This window comes from Phalaenopsis equestris, unplaced genomic scaffold (assembly GCF_001263595.1).
Source record: "Phalaenopsis equestris unplaced genomic scaffold, ASM126359v1 Scaffold000090, whole genome shotgun sequence".
Taxonomy (NCBI): domain Eukaryota; kingdom Viridiplantae; phylum Streptophyta; class Magnoliopsida; order Asparagales; family Orchidaceae; genus Phalaenopsis; species Phalaenopsis equestris.
The window spans coordinates 1,127,316-1,152,023 of NW_018164532.1; the positions used below are offsets into that span (position 1 = coordinate 1,127,316).

General features: G+C 34.5%; 2 protein-coding genes across 5 annotated transcripts in view; one reads left to right on the top strand and one right to left on the bottom strand.

Annotated features, from left to right (window-relative positions):
* LOC110020052 (bifunctional aspartate aminotransferase and glutamate/aspartate-prephenate aminotransferase) overlaps positions 1–15,832 on the top strand; it is a 33,862-nt gene extending 18,030 nt beyond the window's left edge. Inside the window, exons 7-10 of the mRNA XM_020718025.1 lie at positions 2,707–2,877; positions 3,779–3,892; positions 4,424–4,567; positions 15,771–15,832. Coding sequence (XP_020573684.1) covers positions 2,707–2,877; positions 3,779–3,892; positions 4,424–4,564 — 426 coding nt within the window. The 3' untranslated portion in view covers positions 4,565–4,567; positions 15,771–15,832. The remainder of the gene's footprint in view (positions 1–2,706; positions 2,878–3,778; positions 3,893–4,423; positions 4,568–15,770) is intronic.
* The window catches only part of LOC110020051 (probable alkaline/neutral invertase F), a 47,298-nt gene continuing 35,563 nt past the window's right edge, over positions 12,974–24,708 (bottom strand). The window contains exons 12-16 of one of the 4 annotated variants that reach the window (XM_020718022.1): positions 22,022–22,439; positions 20,501–20,932; positions 18,827–19,385; positions 17,275–17,595; positions 12,974–13,324 (exon numbers count right to left, since the gene is read on the bottom strand). In XM_020718022.1, the coding sequence (XP_020573681.1) occupies positions 17,300–17,595; positions 18,827–19,385; positions 20,501–20,932; positions 22,022–22,439 (1,705 nt within the window). In that variant the 3' untranslated portion in view covers positions 12,974–13,324; positions 17,275–17,299. Of the gene's footprint in view, positions 13,325–17,073; positions 17,596–18,826; positions 19,386–20,500; positions 20,933–22,021; positions 22,440–22,662; positions 22,824–24,708 lie in introns of those variants that run through there. The other 3 variants (XM_020718024.1, XM_020718023.1, XM_020718021.1) reach the window with 3 other exon arrangements.

Here is a 24,708-nt window from a genome sequence, read left to right on the forward strand (position 1 = left end):
CCTAGAATGAGGCGGGGCCCATTTCTAAGGTTTTAAGATAGTCGAAGGGAGATCCCTAAAGCTAGATCATAAATCCTAAGAGAAAGACTAGACCTCGCTAAAAATGAGGTCAACAGAAATATTACACAAGGAAGGACATGTTTATAACATATTCTCACAGGAAATGGAAGATAAATGAAAAAACAAGTTTCTTATTTACATTTAATTATCTTTACATAATTATACATTCTTAATTTCTTATAGAAAAAAGATTTAATTATTTATGAATGTCATTTTATTTGTGTTTATAATTTAGACTTTAATGATAAGAAGAAACAAATTATGAATGCACATGAGGTTGAACATGATGATGTTTTTAATGAAGTGGATAATGAATGCGGGGAATATAAATGACGAAGTTATGATATGGACACAATTATTGGTGAAAGAAAAAAAATTTGATGATGAATTTGAAGAATGGGCAACCTTCCCGAATTGAGAACAATTGATCATTTTTTTTTTTTTTGACTCAAACATGTTTACTTATTTTTATATGTTTATACTTTTTGTGGTGTATTTTTGCTAATATCTTGAAGAGTAATTCTAGAAGACTTGTTTTGAAATTAAATGAGTATGAGTTATTTTAATACATAAGAATATTTTTTTTATGAAGCACAAGTTGTTTATTTGTTTAGCTTAATATTTATTTTTCTTATTATTTATTTTATATTGTGGGGCTTACTCCATTCGTCTTGGGGCTTATGCCTCGCCCCATAACAACTAAAACACGCCACCCAATGCCTACGCCTACTCCTTTTAAAAAATGTGCACAGAAAAAAAATTCAGGGGCATTATATGGGGGACACCCATCCATGCACCCCCTGGGAAAACTCACCGTCAAGCTTGATTCAAAAAATTTTGGACTTGGTGGCCAATTGATTGATACAATTAGGCTCCACATAATAACACATCTAGTTAAATATTCCTCATCCCTAGGTTTGTTGGTGCCTTTTGCTAAAGATCAGCTTTGCTTGTATTAGGAAAAATTCAAAAACTGCCATAGTTCATTCTTTAAAATATTCTGAAAACAGCCAATCGCTATATTATTTTCTATAGAAACTCGAAGTTAATATCCTTCGCCTGACAATAAATAATAGCGTAATGCCAAAACACCGCCGCTGACTTTAAGCCAAAAACTGCCGTTGATGTGGAAAATATATACTATGGCAGCATACTGGAATTAACGGTGAAGCTTAATAAACCGCGGACACCACACCACCTCCACCTCTTAAGCTACAACCATAGCAGTTTGCACTTTAAAGGCTTCCAAAGCCATTGCTCAAGGTTAAATCCACTCATATTAATTCAAAATCGACAGCCTTAAAAAATTCCAGCGCTGAAAAATTTTCCCCATTTCTCCTCAAAATTTATTTCGGATTCTCATAATTGTGCTAAATTGTCAGTAAATGAATTACACCAATGTTGCCTTTATGTTGATTATTCATTGTTAATTGAAATAACAACCATAGCTAATCCACAAAGATAAGGACTCACTGCTGATCCTTGGTTAGGGATTTTTTTGAAGGACATTTACATACCTACCACTCAATTCCCATGTAATTACATATATAACGCCAAAACTTTACTTTTTACATTATACCATCGTTGAAAAGGCATTCGAGGCTTACACCTTGAGGCGTGCCTCAAATTGAGGTGCACAAAAAAGCCTCGAGGCGCGTGCCTTTTTTCATTTGAGACTTGTGCCTTAAGATTATAGGCCTTAAGGCATTTGAGGCATCTTTATTGAGTTATGCAAAAAAAAATAAAAAGTTATATTTCATTATTTTTAATGTATCTAATATAATGCCTCAAAAATGTTAAAATATAATTCAACTATGATTACTTGATTATGTTATTAATTTATTTATTTATTGTAAATTATACTTGATTTAAAATTAATTAATAGTAAGAACATTATAATAAATGAAGATCATTTTAAAATTGTCAATTAGACATAATTAGTGATAATAAATATGATGATGTTTTAGAGAAGATAAAAGTAAAGATGAGGCTAATATGGATTTTTGAATCACGTGTAATATTTAAATTTTAAACGAATATTTAGTTAGAATCAAATCTCAAATTTCTATTTTCTATCAAGATTTACTATTAAGCTTTGTGATTTGTCTTTATGATAATAAATTAAATCACTATATCAATGGTTCGTCATATTTGTGAAGTTTTTAACTTTAACTTAAGCCTCGATTCGCCTCATCTTGCTAAAGCAAAATATCTCAGTTCCCGATTTTGCCTTTATAAATTTGATTTATGCCGTCCAAATCTATTTCCACATTAAAATACACCCATTTTAACATTTAAAATGTGAAATACAATTTTTCATGTATAGCCAAGATGGTTTGTTTGTAAAAATTAAATTATAAATGTTAGATATGTCAATGCTTAGGAATTAGATGGATGGATGTAAATGCCCCATTTTTTTTATATATATAAATAAATCTACTTCACAATGAACTTCAAGTGTCACTTCTCGTAAGTTTGAAATTTGTAAAGAAAGAATAAATATGTATTCGAGAAATGAATCAACTTTTATTGTATCTTATTATCCTTGTTGTAGACTACTCTGTTGCATAACAGATTATTTGAGTTATTTATTCTGTTCCAATATTATCTGTAAACTGATTAGATTTTTTGTTGGGTTGATTGCAGTCTACATCTGGTGCTAGCAGCATTTCACAGAAAGCAGGGCTTGCAGCTCTAGGTTTGGGCTATGCGGGTGGCGAAGCCGTTGCTACCATGGTTAAAGCTTTCCAGGAACGGCGAGATTTCCTTGTTAAAAGCTTCAAGGAACTAGAGGGCGTAAAGATATCAGAACCCCAGGTGTCCACACAAATCTTCTTCTCAAATTAGGGTTTGATTAGCATATTGTGAAAAAAAATTAAGAGTATTTGAAGATGTTGGTAATATAGATTTTATTTTCTCCCTAAAAATTATAGCAATTTTCTTACTGCTAACATAATTAGGTTTGATTAGGATATTGTGAAAACAAATTTAGAGAATTTGAAGATGTTGGTATTATAGATTTTATTTTCTTCCTAAAAATTATAGCAATTGTCTTACTGCTAACGTATTTAAGAATACGAACAAAATGATCACTGACTATTTGTGAGTGTCATTTTAATCCCACACTATAGAAAAATTTTCATTTAATTCTTGAAATTTTAAAATATGAGCCAAAATGAAATGAAAATTGAAATTGAAGTTAACACCGGCATTAAAAATGAGGCAATTTTGAAAATTTACATATTGAAATTTGTATAAAATATAACATCTTGTTTGTCTTGTTTGGGATATAAATTTTTCGTTAACATTTCTATCCTCTTACATCATTTTCAAATATTTTGTGATGAAATGAATACATATTAGATTTAGAAATTTTAGCAATTTTTATTAATAAAGTTCTTGCAAAATATCTGAAACAAAAGTCATTTATTACGTTTGTAAAAATTTCAAGATATAAATTCTTAAAAATTATGCCTGCTTATGTTTTAAAGATTCAGTGGCTAATTTGAATCTTTTATATACCCTAAAACTGATCACCTTGGTCTTTTTCTCTAACACATTAAAAAATATTTGTTTATGCAATGCTCTTTTTTTATCATAGAATTGCTTTAAAAATAGAAATACAACCCCAGTTCACCCTTATGTTAAATATATATGAGTTACTCATAATCAGCATAGTTTTTTTTATATATATTTTTATAAATCATGCCTTTTACAGGGTGCTTTCTATCTTTTCATTGATTTGAGCTCTTATTATGGAACTGAAGTAGACGACTTCGGCATTATCAACGGCTCAGAATCCCTTTGCAGATTTCTTCTAGACAAGGCAAAGGTGAAGCACAGCCTCTCATTCCTCTGCATCTATTTAAATATAGGGACATTTATATACATTCCCCACAATTTTCATGTATTTACATATCTAACGCTTAAGCCTTCATATTTACATTTACAACACCCAAACCTTTAACATCACATAAAAAATATCACAATTATTTTTTGAAAGTGAAATACTCTTTTTTTCATGGAGTAAAGTGCTACAATAGTCCCTGAATATTTACATGGGGTCATTTTAATCTCAGAGTTTATAAAAATATCAAATACAGCTCCAAATTCTTTAAATTAGGGTTGAAATAGCCCCCATTAAAATAATCGGAGACTATTTTGACACTTTTATAAACTCTTGCATTAAATGACCCCACGTAAATAGTCCGGGGACTACATTGGTATATGACACCTAAGTGTTACAACTGTAAATATGAAATTTTAGATGTTAGATATGTAAATACATAAGAATTGTGTGGTATGTATGTAAATTTCTCATAAATTAAATGGAAGTAATAATTGAATTCTTATTACATGGCAGGTTGCTCTTGTTCCGGGAGACGCATTTGGTGATGATAAGTGCATAAGGATATCTTATGCAGCATCGCTTGCGACGCTGCAGGATGCAGTAAGTAATATCAAAGAGGCTTTGCTCTCTCTAAGGCGTCCAGTTCCTGTTTAAACGGTAGCTGCTCGCTCTTGCATCCACTTGTGTTGTTTTTGTTGTATTACCTATTTTTCCTTATTAATCAATGAGGAAACAAACTAAAGCTTTTCATTTTGATAAATCCTGCTATTGATTTAGCAATGTTATTTAGTATGAAATAAAGTCATTTTTAATTTCTTACGTATTTGCTAAGTTGCTAAAATTAATGTTTAAGCTATGCATTATTGAACTAGTCTTTTAGATAACCGCAATAAAACCAGGAGCACAATTTTAAGGCAGACCCCTCTTGCAATATTATATATTTTGGTGTACTTGCATACATACCACCCAATTCCTATGAATTTACATACCTAATACCTAAATTTTAATTTTTAAGTTTATATCACCCAATTTCTTGATATCACATCGAAAATACACATTTTCATCCATAGGTAAGGTGTTGTGGATGTAAAAATTGAAGTTTAGGTGTTGGATATGTAAATACATAGAAATTGGGTGGTATTTATGCAAATCTTTCTTTTATTAATGTGCTTTGTCTGATTGAGCGGTGATGTCATATTGAGAGGACGTTGTTTGTGGAATCTTTTTAATCCTAAATGGAAGGGTAGATTTGTTATTATAATATTAAAATTATTAGTTTTATTTTAATCTTAAGTTCTAAAATGTATTGATTAGAATTTTGGTGTGCAAGATTTTATGTAGATGTAGATCTTTCCAGCTTTGTTGTCCATATTTCTTTATGGCATGGGTTGCTGGATGATTCTCGGTTTAGGAATGTTGTGGCTATTAAAAGAGATTGAGAGAAAATAGTGGGTAGGATATTACTTTTAATGAATTAATAAAATAAAATGAGAACTTTAGATAACTAATATTTCCTATTATCTCAGAAACTCTCAAGGCCATGGTCTTGTGCTCTGCCTCTGATATTGAACTCACTACTACAAATTGTTTCTTGCTCTTCAAAGAGACCAAGTTTGCCCCCTACGAACCTGCAGTATTCTGATGCGAATCTTCTATTATTAGCACAACTTGCATAGTAAGCATCACAATAGCCCTTAATGTATGCATGCTCATTCTTCCTAAAGCTCAACCCCTTCCTTGACGTGCTCTTTAGGTACCTCAAAATCTGATACAATTCGTCCATATGATCTTCCTTAGACCATGCATATGGCGGCTCACAACACTCATTGCAAATGAGATATCAGGATGCATGTGACTTAGATAGATCAGACGACCTACCAATCTTTTGCATCTCTCACGACCAACTTACTCTCTCATCTTTGCACTCAGCTTGACTTTCTGATCAATTGGAAAGACTGCAAGCTTGCATCTCAACATATCTATTTCTGTGAGGAAATTCAGTACATACTTTCTCTGAGACAAGACCATACCCTCTGGTTCACAAGCCATCTTTAATCCCAAAGAAATATCTAAGCTGTCCAAGATCCTTCACCTCAAATTATTTACTCAATCTTACTTTTAGCCGAGCATCTTTATCTTATCATTACCAGTGATATTCATGTCATCAACATACACAACAAGCATAGTGATGTGTATGATCGACATTGATCTGCTAATATCTCATGCCCACCATAGCTTTTTCTAAACTTATCAAACCAGGCTTGAGGAGATTGCTTCAAGCCATCAAGCAACTTCTTGAGGTTGCACACCTTGCCCACTATTTGACCTTTACCAAATCCTGGTGGTATGTCCATATACATCTCCTTTAGTAACTCATCATGAAGAAAAACATTCTTCACATCGAGTTAGTGTAACATTCACCCACCATTCACAACAAAAGAAACTAGTGTTTTCACTGTGCTTGCCTTCCCAGAAAGTCATGGTCTCTTCGGTTCCTTCCCAGTAAGTTGCGATATGGTTACAGAGCCGCGCCAACAAGCAGCGGTCACTTTGTTGCCTTTTCAGTGAACCGTGATAGTGCCGTTGCCTTCCCATAGAGCCACGATCCTGTCATTGCTTCTCAGTTGCGGCAGCTTCGCGATGATGAATCAGAAGGAAGATACGTTCCCAGTCGTTGTTGCTCGCATCGATTAAGTTGCAAATCCCGCCGTTACCTTCCCACATTGATCTAAACGACAACGGTCGGCTGTTAGGTTTAGGCTATGATACCATAAATAAAAATCTCCTTAACTACCTACCAATACTTGGGTATAGAGATAGTCTCTAAAGATGCAATGAAAGCTTTGTGTGCAGATATTATGTGAGATAAACCGAGCAATGTTATGTGAGAAATCAAAACAATCTAGAAAATAACGATCAGGAGAACGACCCGCATTACTGTGAGAGGTCTTCCTTAAAGCCATGGGAGTGGGAGAAGGGAGATGATCCATGGTGTGGAAGGAGAAGGAAGAGGAATCATATCACCTGAGTAATCGGATTCTGGAGTAGGTGTATGTGTATCAGGAATTAGGGTGGATCGGGACATGTAACTTGATGACATGAGTGACACGACAGACACTATTCTTCATTCTGCCTCGTCCTTGTATACACTCCCAGCTCCCTTTGATCTTGAATCAATCAATTTCCACATGTTTGGTTTCCACATGACATTGCTCTTTTTGTCTCATACTCTAACATACCGTCTGCACACTTAACTTTCATTGCATCTTTGGATACTATCTCTTTACCCAAGTGTTGGCAACTAGTTAAGGAGATTTTTCTTCAAAAGTTGATTAATTAGTGAGTCTTAATTTGTTTGAGCCATTATACTCTATAAATACCTCCATTCCATTCTAGGTGCATGATGATATGAAAAAAAAAAAAAATGAATGAATTCCTTTTCTTGTATTTAATTTTATTTTCATATTTTTTTAATTTATTGGAGTTTGAACTGCTCAAAATGTACTATTAGCTGATTCTTTACTAGATCTTCATAACCTTAGTCACAAATGCATAAATCATCATTACAACTTCTGCCAATTCCACATCTACCGTTTTTACTACAAGAAACCTCTCAAGAAAATGAATTGTGCTTGTTGTCTTATCCTCCACTACCAAGTCAACTTTTTGTGGCTAAACCGTCCCCTTCACTAGACCTCTCAAGATAATGCCATCTTTCAAGAAAAGCACTAATGTTAGGACCCATGATATTAATTTGAATATTTTTAGCTGTCCAGACTCCCGAAAGAAGAAAATAGAATTAGATGCAAGAAGGGCTACTCATTCTTTCTTTCCATGTTATTATCCTCCCCGAATGAAGCTATTTATAGAAACAAAGCGTCAAACAAATGAGCTCTCACTAATTAGTCCACTTCTTTCTATCAACTATTTAGGGTTGGATTGACAATACAAGGTTAGCACGTTTCATCTTTGATGATTTTTAATTGGCGATTGTCTTCTAAATCATGATTGTTCCAAGTTGTTCCTGCATTTGACTCTCCTTCACCGGCAACGCCTTTCATTTCTTATTTGCATCCATAGCACTCCAAACATTGCTATTTACAAAATTAACACCCTTTTTCATCCATTTTTCAAATTCTCACTCAAGCATCAATATCAAAATTTGCTATAAAACCCCATCTCTTATTTTTTATTTTTATCAAATTCGCAATGGTTGGATCATGGCTCATGTAAATACATTGGTTCAGTCGTTCAAAAATTCATCTGGATGTTAGTTTTGTAAATAGCAATGTTTCAAGTGTTATGTATGTAATTATCCCTTCCTTTTCTTTTAATGTATTAAAATCTCACACATCTACCTTTAGAGATTAATTATAACTTCACTTGACTGAATTGTTATTGATGTCGGCTTCTTTCCAGATTTCTTAGACCTGAGCCCAATCAATATTCTTTTATCGTTCTAATGTCTTTGAAAACTTCCCTTCGTGTACTTCTTTTTCCTACTGCTTGGTAATATGAGATGTATTAAATTCATACCGGCAATCCCTACCCATTATTACTTAATATTACTTAACTAGTCTTTATTTCTTCATCATATATTTCCTATTTCCTATTTTATTTTATTTTGTTTTATTTATTCCTTTATTGTGGCGATTATAAGTGGGTTTAAATACCCTGTCTTCTCTCAATAAAATTATGCTGCTCTAGTCACAAATTCAATATGGTATCAGATTCATGGCTCTAACCCTAGAGGTCCGCCGACCACTTACAGGTCTTCTTTTGTAGCCTGCCAACAGCAACCTTCCAACAATTGATCCTTCTTGCTGCTAATCCTTCCAATTGGCCCTGTGTTCTTCCTGCAGATCCTTCCTCCCGCAAAGACCCCATCTGCCGATAAGCCCAGTAGCTCCTCTAGCCGGCCTCACTACAGGACTTCCTATTGGATTATTTTTTTTTTCCATCGTGAGGCCTCCCTGCATGACTGTTTGTCGTTTGTTTCTCTTGCCTACACGATCTACCCTGTTGTTTGTTCCAAAAGATGTTTTTTGAGCCGCTGGGCATCCATCTTGCCAGTCTTTCCTATGTCTTAGAAACCTAACATCACCTTTGGCTTTGTTGGAAAAATGACAGATTCCTCCGCCATCGAACCTCTTACTGACGGTGTGAATGAGTCCACCGGAGGATCGTCGTCGACTCCTACCGGGAACAAACTGCAATCGTCCAAATCCCTGGAAAATCAGATGGAACAATTAATCAAGCTACTTTGAGTAAATCAATTCTCTGCAATTCTGTCGACCTCCCACGTCTGACAAAGTTTTCTTCCTGTTGCACTCGAGTCTCTTTCTTCCTCTAATTCGTGGATTATTGATTCAGGTGTCAAAGATCACATGATAGGGTGCTCGAAAGCTTTCTCTTTATACTATTCATGTTATGGGAAAGATGACTCTTGTAGTTCTATTGTTGGTAAATGGTTGATTGTACTAAAGACTGATCTAACTATCGAGTCTGTTTTACATGTTTCTCTATTGCAATGCAACTTATTATCTATCAGCTAGTTGACGAATGATATTGTGTTAATTTCTCTTCTGATTGTTATGTTTTTAAGGATCTTCGTTCGAGAATGACGATTGAAACTACTAAAAGGTTAGCTAGACCCTACTACTTCCAAGAGAATGGTACGGAGAGTGAGAACACTCCACTCGTGAGTTGTAGTTTATCTCGAGCCATTGAATGCCCCATCATGTTATTATCGTTTGGGTCATACTAGTTTCCAATATTTGAAAAAGATGGTATCTTTTTTTATGTTTTCTAATAACAAGTTTTCTAATTTCAATTGTGAGACATGTTAATCAGTCAAGCATCATGGGGTCCACTACCCACCCCACACTTACACATCTCCTGCTCCTTTCTCTTACTTACAGTAACAAATGGGGACCCTCTCACACTCCCAGCTACGTCAATAAACGGTGGTTCCTGACTTTGATTGATAACCACACTCGGATGACGTGAGTATACATTTTAAAATACAAATCAGAGGTTGTTGTCACCTTCTAAAACTTCAACATATTCATTTTAACTCGATTCAAAACTCTAATTCAAGTCCTTCAATCTGACAACGACCGTGAATTTTTCAACTTTATTTTGTGTGAATTCTTGGTGAGTAAGAGTATCCTCCACCATAACTCGTGTGCGAACATTCCTTAACAAAATTGGTAGCTAAGAGGAAAAACCATCACTTCTTCGACGTTGCTCGCTCCATTATGTTTGAATCTAATGTCCCGAAACGGTTTTGGAACGATGTCATTTTTACTGCTACTTATCTTATAAATAGAGTCTCCTCGAAAATTCACAAGTTTCGCACCGCCTTAATTGTCCTGATGTCATGCTTCATTGCTAATTAGTCTTCTCCACATTAGATCCCATGATTTTTGGATGCACGATCTTTGTTCGAAACATTGCTCCTACCCGGAGTAAACTTGATATCAGATCCATAAAATGTTTCTTCTTAGGGTACTCCGTCACTCAAATGGGGTATTGTTGCATTGATCCTACCACAAACAAAATTTATGTGTTTCGATGACCCTGCATTGATCCTACCACAAACAAAATTTATGTGTTTTGATGAACCTGTGTTTGTAAGTTTTCACTATTTTCCTAACTTGGCCTCAAATGAGGGGAAGCTTGAGTTCTTAAACACTGTCATTTATCCTACTCCTATAGATGTTCCCCCCATTGTTCCTACCACTGAAAAGTTTCCTATTTCATTGAGTGCACAATCTCCTCGTCCCATTATCCATGTATACACTTAGTGCAACCGTCCTGATGCTCTACTCTTGTGTATTTTACCTCTTTATATGACCTTGACTTCAATCCGGGTAACATAACTAACACAACCGCTCCTCCGAATGAGGAGGTGAGTAAGGTACGCAATTACACATGCTCCCTCTATTCTATGACAAAATGTTTCTTTTTTACAATTTATCGTCGACCTACAGAGCATTTGCTACTGTCTTAACGAATCATTAGATCCCAGCTATGATTGAGGTTGTTCTTATCGATCCAATCTGGAAAATGTTAACAATGGAGGAGATGAATGCCCTCTAGCGGCACCATATGTGGGACGTCGTTGATCTTCTTTAAGGTAAGTAAGTTCTAGGGTGTCGATTGATTTTTTAATGCCAAGTTCAACTCAAATTGATCCTTTGAACACAACAAAGCACGATTGTTCGTCAAAGGGTACTCAGTCTGAATTGGGTTTTATTCCAGCTAAATTTCAATAATTTGTTCTTAAATGGAAAGCTTACATAAGAGGTGTACATGTTTCTACCTTTTGGCTTTGACTCTACTGCATCTAGAGGGCAAGTTTGCAAGTTGTGAAAGTCTCTCAATGGGCTAAAGCAGCCCCCATAGGTTTTGTTTGGAAAGTTTACAACGGTGGTTGTGGGCCATGGTTTTCCTCGAACTCAATCATACACGTTCTTTTCTTCTGACATTCTTCTAATAGTCAGTAACCTTCCTTATTGTTTATATTGACGATATTGTTCTTATATGTAACAATCTGCCGACATTGTTGTTCTTGAAAGTTAATTCTTGTTAAGCTCTTTAAAATGAAGGGCTTGAGATCTATTTGATACTTTTTAGGCATGAAAATGACTCGGTCATCTTAGGGAATTTGTTTATCTCAACTCAAATATGTGATTGATATTTTGATAGAGAACAACCTTTTGTGCAAACTTATGGCTAATCCTATGGATCCTAATAAAAAATTATATGACATTCCCACTGTTGTATCTGTCAACAAGACTCATTACCAGCACCCTCGTAGGGAAACTCGTCCACCTTGGCCATACTCACCCCGACATTGTCACACAGTTGGTATGGTAAGTCAATTAATGGATGACTCCTATGAGCATCATCTCCAAATTGTCGATCAGATTCTCCACTATTTAAAAAGTACATTTTTCTCGTTTGTTTTTCTCTCGTCACACCTCTCAGACTATTGTTGTTTACACATGTTGATTGGGCTTGATTGGTTCCTGATCGACGTTCCATCTCGGGGTACTTATTTGTATGTAAAAAACTGTCACGTGGAAAAACAAAAAACAGTTTGTGATTGCCCAGAGAAGTGCTGAAGCTGAATTCTGGTTCATGTGTTTGGGGATCTGTGAAACTCTGATTACGCATCATGTTTCGTGAACTTCGTTTGCCAACTTCTGTCTCGTTATACTTATTCTGTGATAATAAGATCACCATCAGTATTGCTCACAATCCAGTATAGCATGATCGTACCAAACATGTGAAGATAGACAGAAACTTCATTAAAGAAAAAATTGAGTTCGAAAATATTTATGTTTTTATTTTTTATTTTTTTGAAATTGAGTTCGAAAATATTTATGTTTTTATTTTTTTATTTTTTTATTTTTTTATCCTCCAATGGTCAACTAGTGGGTATCCTCACTAAGAATCTCCTTGTCCTTTGTTCGATCAATTCAAATCCAAGTTGAATATGATCTATATCTATGCTTAAACTTGAGCGAGAGTATTAGATTTATAACTACAACACCTAGCTATTATTACTTAAATCTTATTTATTATTAGACTTATTCCTTTATTTTTTATTTTTTTATTTTGTTTTATTCTGTTTTATTTTTTTATTTATTGTGACAATTGTAATTGTGTTTAAATATCTCGTCTTCTATGAATAAAATTATGTTGCTCTAGTCACAAATTCAACAAAATATTTATATGCGTACCACACTAAATCAAAGTGTGTCGTACGTAAAAATTTCTAAATTTAATAGTATGATAATTATTTCTTAATTAAGACTAACAAATTAAAATCTTACTCATTTGTAAGTCATTTTAATCTGATAGTTGATAGATTGGATCTTCAAGAAAGAGTCAAGAGTGTAAGGTCCGTCATATAATTTTCATGTATTTATATATTTAACATGTAAACATTTATATTTACTTCCATGCAATTTAATCCTTTACATCACATAAAAAATATTATCATTAACATATTTTTAAATATAAAATATATATTTTAATGTATAAATTTATGATATGAAAATATCATTAATGAAAATATCAAATTTGAAGTGTTCCATATGGAAAAACATAAAGAATTGTGTGATTTGCATGAAAATTTTGCTTAAAGAAAAAACTACTGGTAAGTCCGCTGCATCGGAAAAATCTTCAAGTTGACCGTCAATAGCCCGCCTTAGCTGATGGGCCCCACGTGCATGTTTATGGGGGAAGGAATTGCTGGCCAAGTGGTTGCAGTTGGCCTGCTACAGAAACGGCCACAAAAGGGGACACGCTGTCGCTGTACGGCCATCTTCGTGTTGTCCGGTAGCACTTCCAGCTCTCCTACAAAACATACCTGCAGACGGCTGCTGCGCCTTCAGTCATCTACGAAAAACCGTTCGCGAAGGGGTCAGTTTTTTTTTTTTCTTCTGCCGCTTCTTTCAGATCCGATTAGTGTTCATTTGGTGGTTCAGAATATGAAATTTTAATTCGGCCCTTTTTTATATTTAAAGCTTTTGAATTTTCTGGGTCCTATTGCAGAATAAATGGGTTTTCTTCTTCTTTTTCTTACGGAGATTTTTCTCGTTTCTGTACTTCCGGGTTTGGGGATCTGATGGCAGAGTAACGCTTGGGTGCTCGTGCCTTCGTAAATTTTATTTTGGGCCCTTTGATTCCTTGCACATATAATGCAATTAGGGTTTAAAGCCTTATCTTTCAAGTTGTGGGCCATAATTTTGTCCCAGTAAGGAAGACTCGTCTAATAGACTTAGTTGCAAAGTCAATCTTAGTTTGAAGCAGGATTTAAGTTAAATCCAATAAAAAAAAAAAAAAAAAAAAAAAAAAAAAAAAAAGTCAATTTGAAATCTAAGTTTTAGAAAATGTTGTCTTAAATCCCGAATATATTATATCTAGCTGTTAGCAGGAAATCTAAATGTACAGGATTTATTCAGCTGCTGAAGCCTTTATCAGTCACTTGGGGGCTGTTTGGTAGTAGATTTGAGGAGGATTCAAGTAAAGATTTAACCTACAAATTGTCAAACGTAAAGAACTGACAAACTTTAGTAGGGTAGGGAGAAGACAAAGGGTTTTAGAACCTCCCTTTTTCCAAGCACGCTGTCCCTTCAACGCCGTCTGTAGCTCGATCTAGCCGAGACTTGCTTGCTCAAGACGAAGGAAAAGCCGAGAGCGTTTCAATGCTTTGGGTAGTTTCATATTTTTTTTTAATAAATTTTAAATTTGTATTACTTATGATATTAATTAAAATAATGTTGTTAATTAATCTTACTATTCTTAATCAATTCAAAATAATAAAAAAAATGGTTAATGAAGATATTATTTTAGATATGATCTTTTTCTTTATTTGATTTAATTAAACAGAATTTATTTTTTATTAACATAGCAGATTCTTAATAAGCTATTAATTAATATACTATCATTTGCTAACTATACTTTAATTAATATAGCTACCAATTGATTTAGGCTAAATATTAATTAGCTTTAACGAAATTAATATTGAACTATGTGAACTTACTAAATAAAAATTATTATTTAATTAATTTAGCAGATTGCTTAATAATAATTAATTGAGATGATGTAACTAGAAATAGTAATGTTTTCTGAAATAAATTAGATATAATTATTAACTTGAATATTACATAAAAATTATTATTTTTAGACGTCTTAACGAGTTACTAATTATTTATTAATCAGAAATTGTTTTACACAAATTATGATTAAATTTATCTGAAATTGAAATATGTCAAATAAAAATAACCATTAAAATTTTAGTTGACCTAATTAACTGAAAAGCTTGAAATAGACAGCCAAATAGTTATCATGATTTAACCTCATCGTACCAAACAGATTTCAGTATTTACTAAAATGGGATTTACAGGATATACTAAATAGGAAATTATACTTGAATTAGTTCTTACTTGTAGCCAAACAGCACCTTAGCGTTGATTTTCAATATTTAGCGATTTGTATAACATCTAATTTAAGTTTCTCTTTCACTGGATTTGGTCAGATCGTTTTGTCCGCATTTTTATTACTACTACTTTTAGCGAATCGAATTATAGGTTTGATTAAAAAGTGATATTCTTCATAGTTTTCTTTGCAGTGCTTCCCCTGCTACTCTGTTCATTCAAGTGTTATTAGCTCATGATAATAGATGGAGGTGATGAGATGAATTATGGAGGTTTTGTTAATGACCGAAGAAAAGAAAATGTTACGGCGGACAAAAATATGTTAGAACGTACAAAAATTTTTTCATAATAAATTAATTTGTGGGGAGGAAATCGGGTTAGAATAAATATTATGAATTTGATCATTACTAAATTTTATAAATTATTTGAAGGCATATATAACTAATCAATCAATTTTTTTTATGTTTTACTCTATCCACTACTTTTCAGATTTTTAAAAGTTTAACTTGATTCTAGCTAATTAAATTTTAATCAGATACTTATCCTATTTTTTGCAACTCCTTCATTGATACTCAAAACTACATTAAAATCTTTTTTAAACAATGCTGCAACACAACTGGGAAAAATTAAAGATATATATATAAGGCGCATATGAAGATTTTTTTCTCTTTCTTCCCTTCCCTTTCCCTATCATATAACACAAACTTTAAACATATCTGCATATTTTCGTCGGGATGCTAAAACTTGATTTTTTTTTATTTTTTTTATTTAGATATGTTGGGGTAGTTGCGAAGCTAAATGTAATTTGGAGGAGTTTATTTCCCTTCCCTTTCCCTATCATATAACACAGACTTTAAACATATCTGCATATTTTCGTCGGGATGTTAAAACTTGTTTTTTTTTAGATATGTTGGGCTAATTGCGAAGCTAAATGCAATTTGGAGGAGTAAATTAATAAAGAATGAGTTTGGCGTGTATTGCATGCAATAGCATGGAGAGCCCAACTCGTACCTTGCGAAGCTACTCGGCCTCCAGCTCAGACAATGAGGGCCGATGTGCTGCCATGGTGAGCTGCCTCAGGCTGAAGGCTCATCCCACAACCACTCCTGCGGCTAATGCGGGCAAAATTACTTCCGCAAAGGTGGCTCCTGCGCTGACAGACATCACAAATGGAACTGATGCGCCTCGCCTCCTACGAAGCAGAGCTGTTACAAGAGACTTTGTGCGAGACTGGAATTTTGACCAGCATCTTTAGAGGGGGCTCATTTATATTTTTGTTTTTTTTTTTTTACTTTTCTATTTTAATTTTAATTTTTGTATGTTTCCATTTGAAAGAAAATATGTTTGACAGATTTGGGTCGTGGCAGTTTTTTACTAATGATTGTGGTATTTATTTTAAAAAAAAGTCAAAAATAATTTAAAATCATTTAATATCAAAGTTTAGGCCTGATACTCTATAGTTATAGCACCCACCCAAATATTTGATATCATATTTTACCCCAATTTTTATATTTTTCTCATAGTGATATTATTACGTGCCCAAAAATATCAGGCCTGCGTTATTTTAGTTCAGGACGCAGTATATCAAAATGATATAAAATGTATATAATCTGCCTAATCTAAATATTTATCTCTAGAAGTTTGTTAGCCGCTAAATATCCCGTTCAACCCTACAACCTAAGATGTTTACCTTAATTCAGTTCTTTTTAATTATTGGAAGACGTACTTACATTATACATAACCACTCCAATATTAGTATTTACATATCTCACACTTCAATTTTACCTTTTATATCACTTTTTTAAATATTAAAATAATAATATTTCTGATGTGATGTGAAACGTATAGGCTGTGCAGACATAAAAAATAAGGCGTCAGATGCCTAAATATATATCATGATTGGGTGGTGTGAATGTAAACGCCCCTTCTATTTAGCATAGTGAGAGGGCTCCCCGCCTCCCACCAAGAAATCATTTGAGAATTTATGATTTATGATTGAATTTGTCCAATGTCCCAAAAATGATGATAATAATAAAAATGCTCAGTTGCTTTATTTGAATAATCTTGTTGGCTTATTTATTTTTGTCGGAAAAGGTTAGCCCGAAGATAATATGCACAATTCGAAACATCGATAATTCTGTTTGTGTTGAAAGGTAGAGGATTATTTTGATCTAATTTTGATTATATAAGCTAACAAAATTTTCTAGCCCTTTTTATTACACTTACTGATATGAAATTTTAAAATATATGATAAAATCAGGATATCTAAAGAGAGACCCCAAATTTTTTTTAGCCCCAAATTTTTTTTAGCTACACTAACCACAAAATCCAATCTAATAAGCATTGCGATCTCTGTTTTCGTCCGGAAGCACATTAGCGAAGGGTAGAGAAGGATTTTGAAGAACATACCGATGGAGTGGAAGCTAAAACAGGGTCAGCAACTCCAGGAGGCTGATCTCTTGAGTGCGGGCTTCATGGCCTTATCTTCCTCAAGGGAGATCATTCCCACGTGGGAGGGATCCTCCAGCATCATCTTGGAAACCAGGTAGCCAGCTAGGGACCAAGTCTGGAACTTCCTAGCCTGCTTTCCAACGAACTGTCCCAATTTCCCATCATAGTATTCGGGCCAACCGTCCTTCAACAGACGCCTCTCCGCAAGTTCGATGGCTTTCCTTGCTACTTGTGGCCGGCCTGTCTTGATGCAGGCGGCGGTCAACATCCAAAGGAGAACTGTAACGGAGAAGCAAAATGGTTGGGTACTATAATTGTCGATTCATGCTTAGTAAGCGATGAAAATTCAACTGGAAATTTACATACTTGCCGAAAATTTTTTATGGATTTACATATCTATAACATAAAAGTATGACATTTACATTTATAACATACGTATAAAAAGATGCATTTGATTTTTAAAAAAAAATTACAAAAGTGGCAAATTTTGATGTGATGTTAAAAATTTTAATGTTTTTGAATGTAAAAAATGAAATTTAGGTGCTAGATATGTTAATTCTTAAGAATTGGGTGGCATGTATGCAAATGCCTTCAATTTAATCAATCCTGAAATAGATTCAATTGATACAAAATTTGGAAGTTTTTTTCAGTCTTAAATCTGAATTTTACTTAATTTGCTCCTCTAGTCAGGTTACCTGAAAGGATTATTATATAATCTTTCAAATTCCAACACCTCTCAATCTAATAAAATATCATTATTCTAACGGGAATAGTTTATTTTCAGATGAAAAAGATTATATTCAAGTAAGTGGAAGAATGCTAATCTGATAAATTAAAATATTCACATCATTAATAATGCAAGTGTCGCATTATTAAAAAATGTGACATCATTACATTAAAAATGTCCTCAGGTGCATCAACAAACAGTGATCATAAGACAATTACTATGTATTTATGCAGAAAAAAATAACAATTTTAAACAACTTACAAATCCGCTGCATCTTAGAACGCGGCATCTTATAAGATGCAGCAGTGTTGATCACATTAACATTAATTTATCTTCATTTTATAAATGCAAGAGAGAATATCTAGAGGTGTGAATGAGTTAAGTCGGGTCGAACACAACAAGTTAACGAGCTCATAAGTAAAGTTTATTGTGCCACGAGCTCAAGCTATTAACTCAAATATGGCTCTAGTAGATTCAAGCAGGTATATTATGCGAACCGAAGCTAGATTCAATCTCATATATTGTACGAACTCGAGCTTAGCCTAACACAGCTCAAGAGTTCATTTTTAAAAATACACGAACTCGAGCTTAGCCTAACACAGCTCAAGAGTTAATTTTTAAAAATACATTTTTTTTCCAAAATCTAGCTTTCTAGCTGCGCACAACTACTACTAGCTGAATTCTAGAAGCCGAGCCCGAGCCAACTAAACACCTCAAGAGTCTGCTAGATCAAAATGGCAAATATCAATAAAAATTAAGTAGATCGGTTTCATATTTACTAACCAGGCCAAGATCCTCCATTATGGTAACTCCATCTGGTATTCTTGGGATCACAACCTGTCACAATTCGCCACTCATGGCTCTCAATAGCAGGATAAGCAATTTTCAGGGGCATCTCACCAACCAGATCCTCCCAGCGTTCTTCAATAAGATCCATAACTGCAGTAGATTGTTCAGGGGTAGATAAACTGGACAAGATGGCGAAAAAATTGCCGAGTGCGAACCATCTGAAGTCCATTCGAGCAGGACTAACATTTCCTATGAAGTAACCACCGCGAGTGGGCATGAAATCAAATAACCAATCTGGTATGGAATCAGGAATGACATTAAACTTGTTTACTGCTGTGTTAGAGTACTCTTCTGTTTTGTAGCGATAGATGCAGTTGAGTTGCTGGAAGTCGAGCCAAAAGTAAGTTCGGATGTGGTAACTTAGAGCGTGAACTCGCTTCACGATTCGCTCGATAAATTCCTTCCCTTCCGTGTCATGTTTAACCAATTCGAAAGCGCACCTCAGTGCCATGAAGAAAAGGGCTTGGATTTCAATCGGATAACCGTAAATACCCTGTGGAATAAGGAAAGAATATGCATAGTAAAATTAAGGGAATTGAAAACAGGAATGAAGGAAAATGGTATAAATTTTAATTTGTTGAAGCTAAGAAAATAAATTAATAATTCTATCTTTTTTTTTTCTCCAGCATATACATGCTCTGTGAACTAACCAAGATTAAAACAACAACGATTTCTTATTGGGTAATTTAATACCATTGTTCGCTATGTTTTTTTGTTTTTGAATATTTAACTTATACAAACACAGGCCTGCATACTAGAAGGGGAAAGAAAATCTCCACCCTAAAAGGAGTTTTTGGGGAGTCAACAATTAACTGCTGCTACAATACTACCCTTTATCTTAATTCGTATAATTAACTGCTGCTACAATACTACCCTTTATCTTAAAAGATTATCGTATCAAAAAAAAAACAAAAAAAAAAACAAAACAAAAACAAAACAAAACAAAACAAAACTTAATCTAAAGAATTTGTTTGAGGTTTGGAGAAGCAACTGTAAAATTATTGAAAGCTACGAAAACTATTATAAATTTATTTTATTTTTAAAAAAATATGACCATAATTTTTTGGCACTCACCACACTTTAGTAACTTGGATAAAAAAACAACTTTCTATCACAAAAATTTTTAAAAAATAACAAGAAAGCATCTCCCCGAATAGAACTGCAGTGACGATCTAAAAATCAAAGCAGACAGAAAGTTGTCACAATCGGATCCAAAGTTTTGTGCTATAAAGAAGTCATCCTATCGTGAGGTTGTAAATGTCATCCATTCAAACAAATATAAACAATGGGCAGGTTTGAAGCAATAGTCAAGTTCTCCCTTGTGTATCATTGACGCTATTATTCTTTGTAAGTCGGGCGTTAAGTGATTCAACTGAATCACTATAAAATTGAACGTAATCTTTATTATTCTAAATAAACCAATAAAATGACATAATATTTCCTAGTATTATATTGCTGTTTTAAGAAGCAGATCATAACCCCAACCTAGTCAACCAGCAAACAACACTCAAGTAGATAGTAAACCATTTCAATTAAACAGCTTCCACATAAGCAAAATCCATTTTGAGAATATATGATTGAAAAAAAACGACATTATTTTATCAATACCATTCTTCGATCGATCATTGAGCAACCATCAGCACATAGTAATGTTGGAAAAGTGTCAAAACCCTCTGACAAGCATAAAGATAATATAAGCCTCATTCCCTTTTGGCAGTCAGGTGATTCTGCCAAAGATATGTCTCCAGTTGACTTGGTATAAGCTCTGAGAAGTATAATCCACCAGAAGCCGGAGTCAACGGGTGCCACCCTTCCAATGGCACTTTCACCAAAATCTGCAACTACTGTGTCAGTTTTCCGATTAGGGTCATGAAGCACCTTGAAGCTGGCTGGCATAGCACCTTCTCCAAGCTTGAAGCGGTCTATCTTCTTCTCCCAGCTCTGAAGCTGCAGAGTTTTCAATAGAAAATTCTTGACCACATAAGACTCCCCATTCATTAGAAAAGCCATTGCACTGGGAACAAAGTCACGTACAAACACCTGTTCACCAAAGTATGAAACTAATCAACAAAACCAGCTTTCAGCTGACCCCCAAGAAAAATTCAACATTAAACTGCTACAAAATTCCCTCCATTCACCCTAACTCTTGATTTTGCTTTTGCTTTTGTTTTTCGTCAATCTGGTGGCTACTATGCTTTCCACTACAAACCTGTTTTCTTGTGTGTCCTTATTAAATAATCAACAGGAAATATGAAGCCACAGAGATTAAAGTATCAATTAAACTGGAATACGGTATAATAAAAAAAAGTACATGACTGAAAGGCCTATATCACAAGATGTTCCGTCAGGCTACTTTATTATGCTGGGGAAAAATTAGTAAGAACTCTTCAAATTCGTCATCAACAGCCAAATGTTAAGGGTCTCAGATTACAATGGGAATATATGTGCGGCTGAGTAGTAAAGAGCTTCGGTTTCCTGCTCGGCACACATTAGAATGCACTCGCTAATTTCTGATTAAAAAAATGCAGAGTAGTGTTTACCACTCCGTTAACTCATCATTAATTTTGTCGCAGCAACATTGGTGATTTAAATTGCCCCCATCTCAGAGACAGTTGCAATTAGCTATCCCAGTAATTTCGATGGTGGGATTGTCTCTATAGATTCTGAAGATGTCAGATGGAATGAGTGAACTCGGATAGTCAATTTCATCAAGTAATCATGGATAATAGTATGGTATCTAAAATCCGAGCACGAAGTACGCGGTTAAAAGTGAATTACTAGCTGAGAAAAATGACACTTAATGGATATGTAAAAGTAAGCAAGTGTCTAGAGTTCCAACCATGCAAAGCATGAAACCATCTTAACAATTCTCACAATGGCCTAAAGCCATCAGCGCGATCATATCGAGAATGGTCGTGACTAGCTACTTGGTGTCATGTAGGCGATTGAGACTCGGTTAAAAAAAAATTATAATGGCAATAATTTGAATTTGTCCCTATGGAGATTAAATGTCTCCTCTCTGGAATCCAGAAATGCGCAACGTATTGCAATCTTAAATCATCTTATGCAAAAGTATTTTGGCTTTCAACTGAAATTGACATCTGTTACGGAACGTAAATGTGAACAAACCTGATCATAATTTAGGACCTCTTCAGATTGGTAATTGACGGCAGCAACAGTTCCAACAGGCTGGCCCCGAAAATACACCAACGATCGTCGGAGAGCCTCCCAAGCATCGACGACCATGGGATGCGGCTCGGAGAACCTTGGAGTCGATGCAGCAGGCGTTTGGAATCCTGACCTTGTCCCCATTTCCACAGTTGAATAGATGCTCTCACAGCTGTCAACAGCTTTCACATTCCCCACGACAGAATGCTCAATCAACGACTGCTCATCTAACGATCTATGCCGGTCCATGTTCAACGTCCTCGGCTTATCAAGCCGACGGATAATATCAAAGACTTCAGTGTCCAGGGATGAATGAGATCCGACCTTCCGCATTCCCAGATCCCGCACACCGTCCATTACCCCTTCTTGTCCCTCTGTTCTGCACGCAAAATACATAATCCACCAAAAATAAGAAGGATTAACCATAAAATCAAATAAGCTGGCGATCCACATCTTCCCACTGATTACTCAAAAATAGTATATCTCAGAATCGACCCGCGTTCAACCGAAGAAACAATTTCTAGAAACCCAAAATGAAGGCAGAGAAATCGAAAGGAAACATCGAAACCGATAGGTATGCAAATGAGACAGATAAAACGAACCCTAGAGCTGCTCGGAGGAGCAATGATCGAGCTACTTTCGCGAACGGAGAAAGCGAGCGAAATCACGGCCCGAGACCGCAGGCGAGGGGAAGTGAGGACACGGGCGAACGGCATTTAGTATTTATAGAGCCGGAGGGAAGCCCATTCGCTGAGAAAATCCTGTGTAAATGGTGCCACTAAAAAACTTTGGAATATCTATTCTTCAACTAACTGGAGGGAAGCCCATTCGCTGAGAAAATCCTGTGTAACAACACATGGTGCCACTAAAAAAGTTTGGAATATTTATTCTTCAACTAACCTCATTGATAATCTCAAAGCAGTTTTGACGGTACTAGAGCTCTTGAACTAGTTCCAGTTAACCGGTGCCGCATAAGATATTCGGGATACATGAACGGTAAAAGTGGTTGTCGTGGCTCGTGACGTGGGGCCGGGAGTTCGTTAATTCCCGCGCACAGTTATTAAATTTACGCTGTTAATTAAGATGTGATTAGTTTGGCGTTAACACTGTTCGCAATAACTACGCAGATGGTTTCTTTTTTTATTATTATTAAAAAAAGTTGACGAGCTTTATTGAATAAAAAACATAAAATAAATACAAAACCCCACACAAAGCAAAAATTTTTTTGTGCGGGCAATTGACGTAGCTTTACGTGCGGCGCAGGATATTTCTGAGTTATTTTCAGGTTATTTTTGAGTTATTTTCCATAATCCGGAAATAATTGAGAAATAACCCGCGGTCAATAACCCGCGGTCTTTATTTTTTATTTTTTGGTTATTTCTGAGTTATTTCGAGATTATTGAAAATAACCCAGAAATAACCTGAAAATAACTCATGAATAACATGCACCGCATGTAGAGGTACGTCAGATATCCGGACAGAAAATGTGCACCAGACAAAAAAGAAAAAAGAACAAAAATTACAATTCTATATAATGAAACACTCAACTACAAAAGAAGAACAAAAAGCTTCAGAGAATAGGAGCAATCATGGATCCCCACAGCAAACTTAAAAAAGGTCTGGAGCATCTCTTCAAAAGAAAGCAACCAGACAGTAAAGTCTTTAAACGAAGCCTGCATATATGATTGTAAGGAAAGAGTTCAGAGATTAAAAGATAAAGCTCAGCTCATCCCAATTTAGCACAAAATAACTCTGACCAGAAACTAAAGAAACAACGGCTCAGTATTAATCCTTAAAAATAAATGGTTGAAAGTAAGTTTCCATCAAGATTTAAATGTTGAGGAATATACCAAGATGTAGCTTATAAAGAATGGCAAAGTCAGTAAGTGTGAAAGGGAATATCATAACTTACATCTAGAAATAATGCCTACTAAAGTAAAGAGCAAGAAAATATGTGAATATCAATTAGAATAACAAATATAAATAAATCAAAGATCATCCTAATGAAGACCATCCACCAAAATTAATTCCACAAAACATTAAAAGGAAAAAGAATTTGACAAATGAAATAGGCGAAATCTTTCAAAGAGGATTCCACAATCTTAGACATAAATTAACAAGCAGAAGAAAACAAAAGCAAACTGCCTGAACAACTAAAATAACATAATAAAAAAAAAGTATGATAAACTTATTTATGTTAAAGCAAACTGCCTGAACAACTAACTTATACCAATTAATTGGAGAATTAGAAGTGTAAAGAGAATGATAAACTTTTTTTATGAGAAAAAATCAAACTATCTCGCCAAGAACAAATAATACCATTAGTAATTGAAATTAAAAAAAAAATCTCTATTTTTAAACACCAGAATAAAAAACTCTATTTTTAAAAATAATAATAATAGTTTCTGAGAAAGTGGAACCAATATTAACTTGAATGTTAACCATACCAAAAGATAATCTAGAATATTTAACAGTCAAGGCATCCACTCTAAGAGAGATACTAATTTTACTAGCAGCTTTAGAAATACCTTTCTCAAACCAACAAAATAGAGAAAGGTTAGGAAGTTTAATCCATATGTGAATTTCCTTAATGGCTTCCCTAATAGGTCAAAAATCTATAGATCATTTCTTAAAAAGAAAATTTTTAC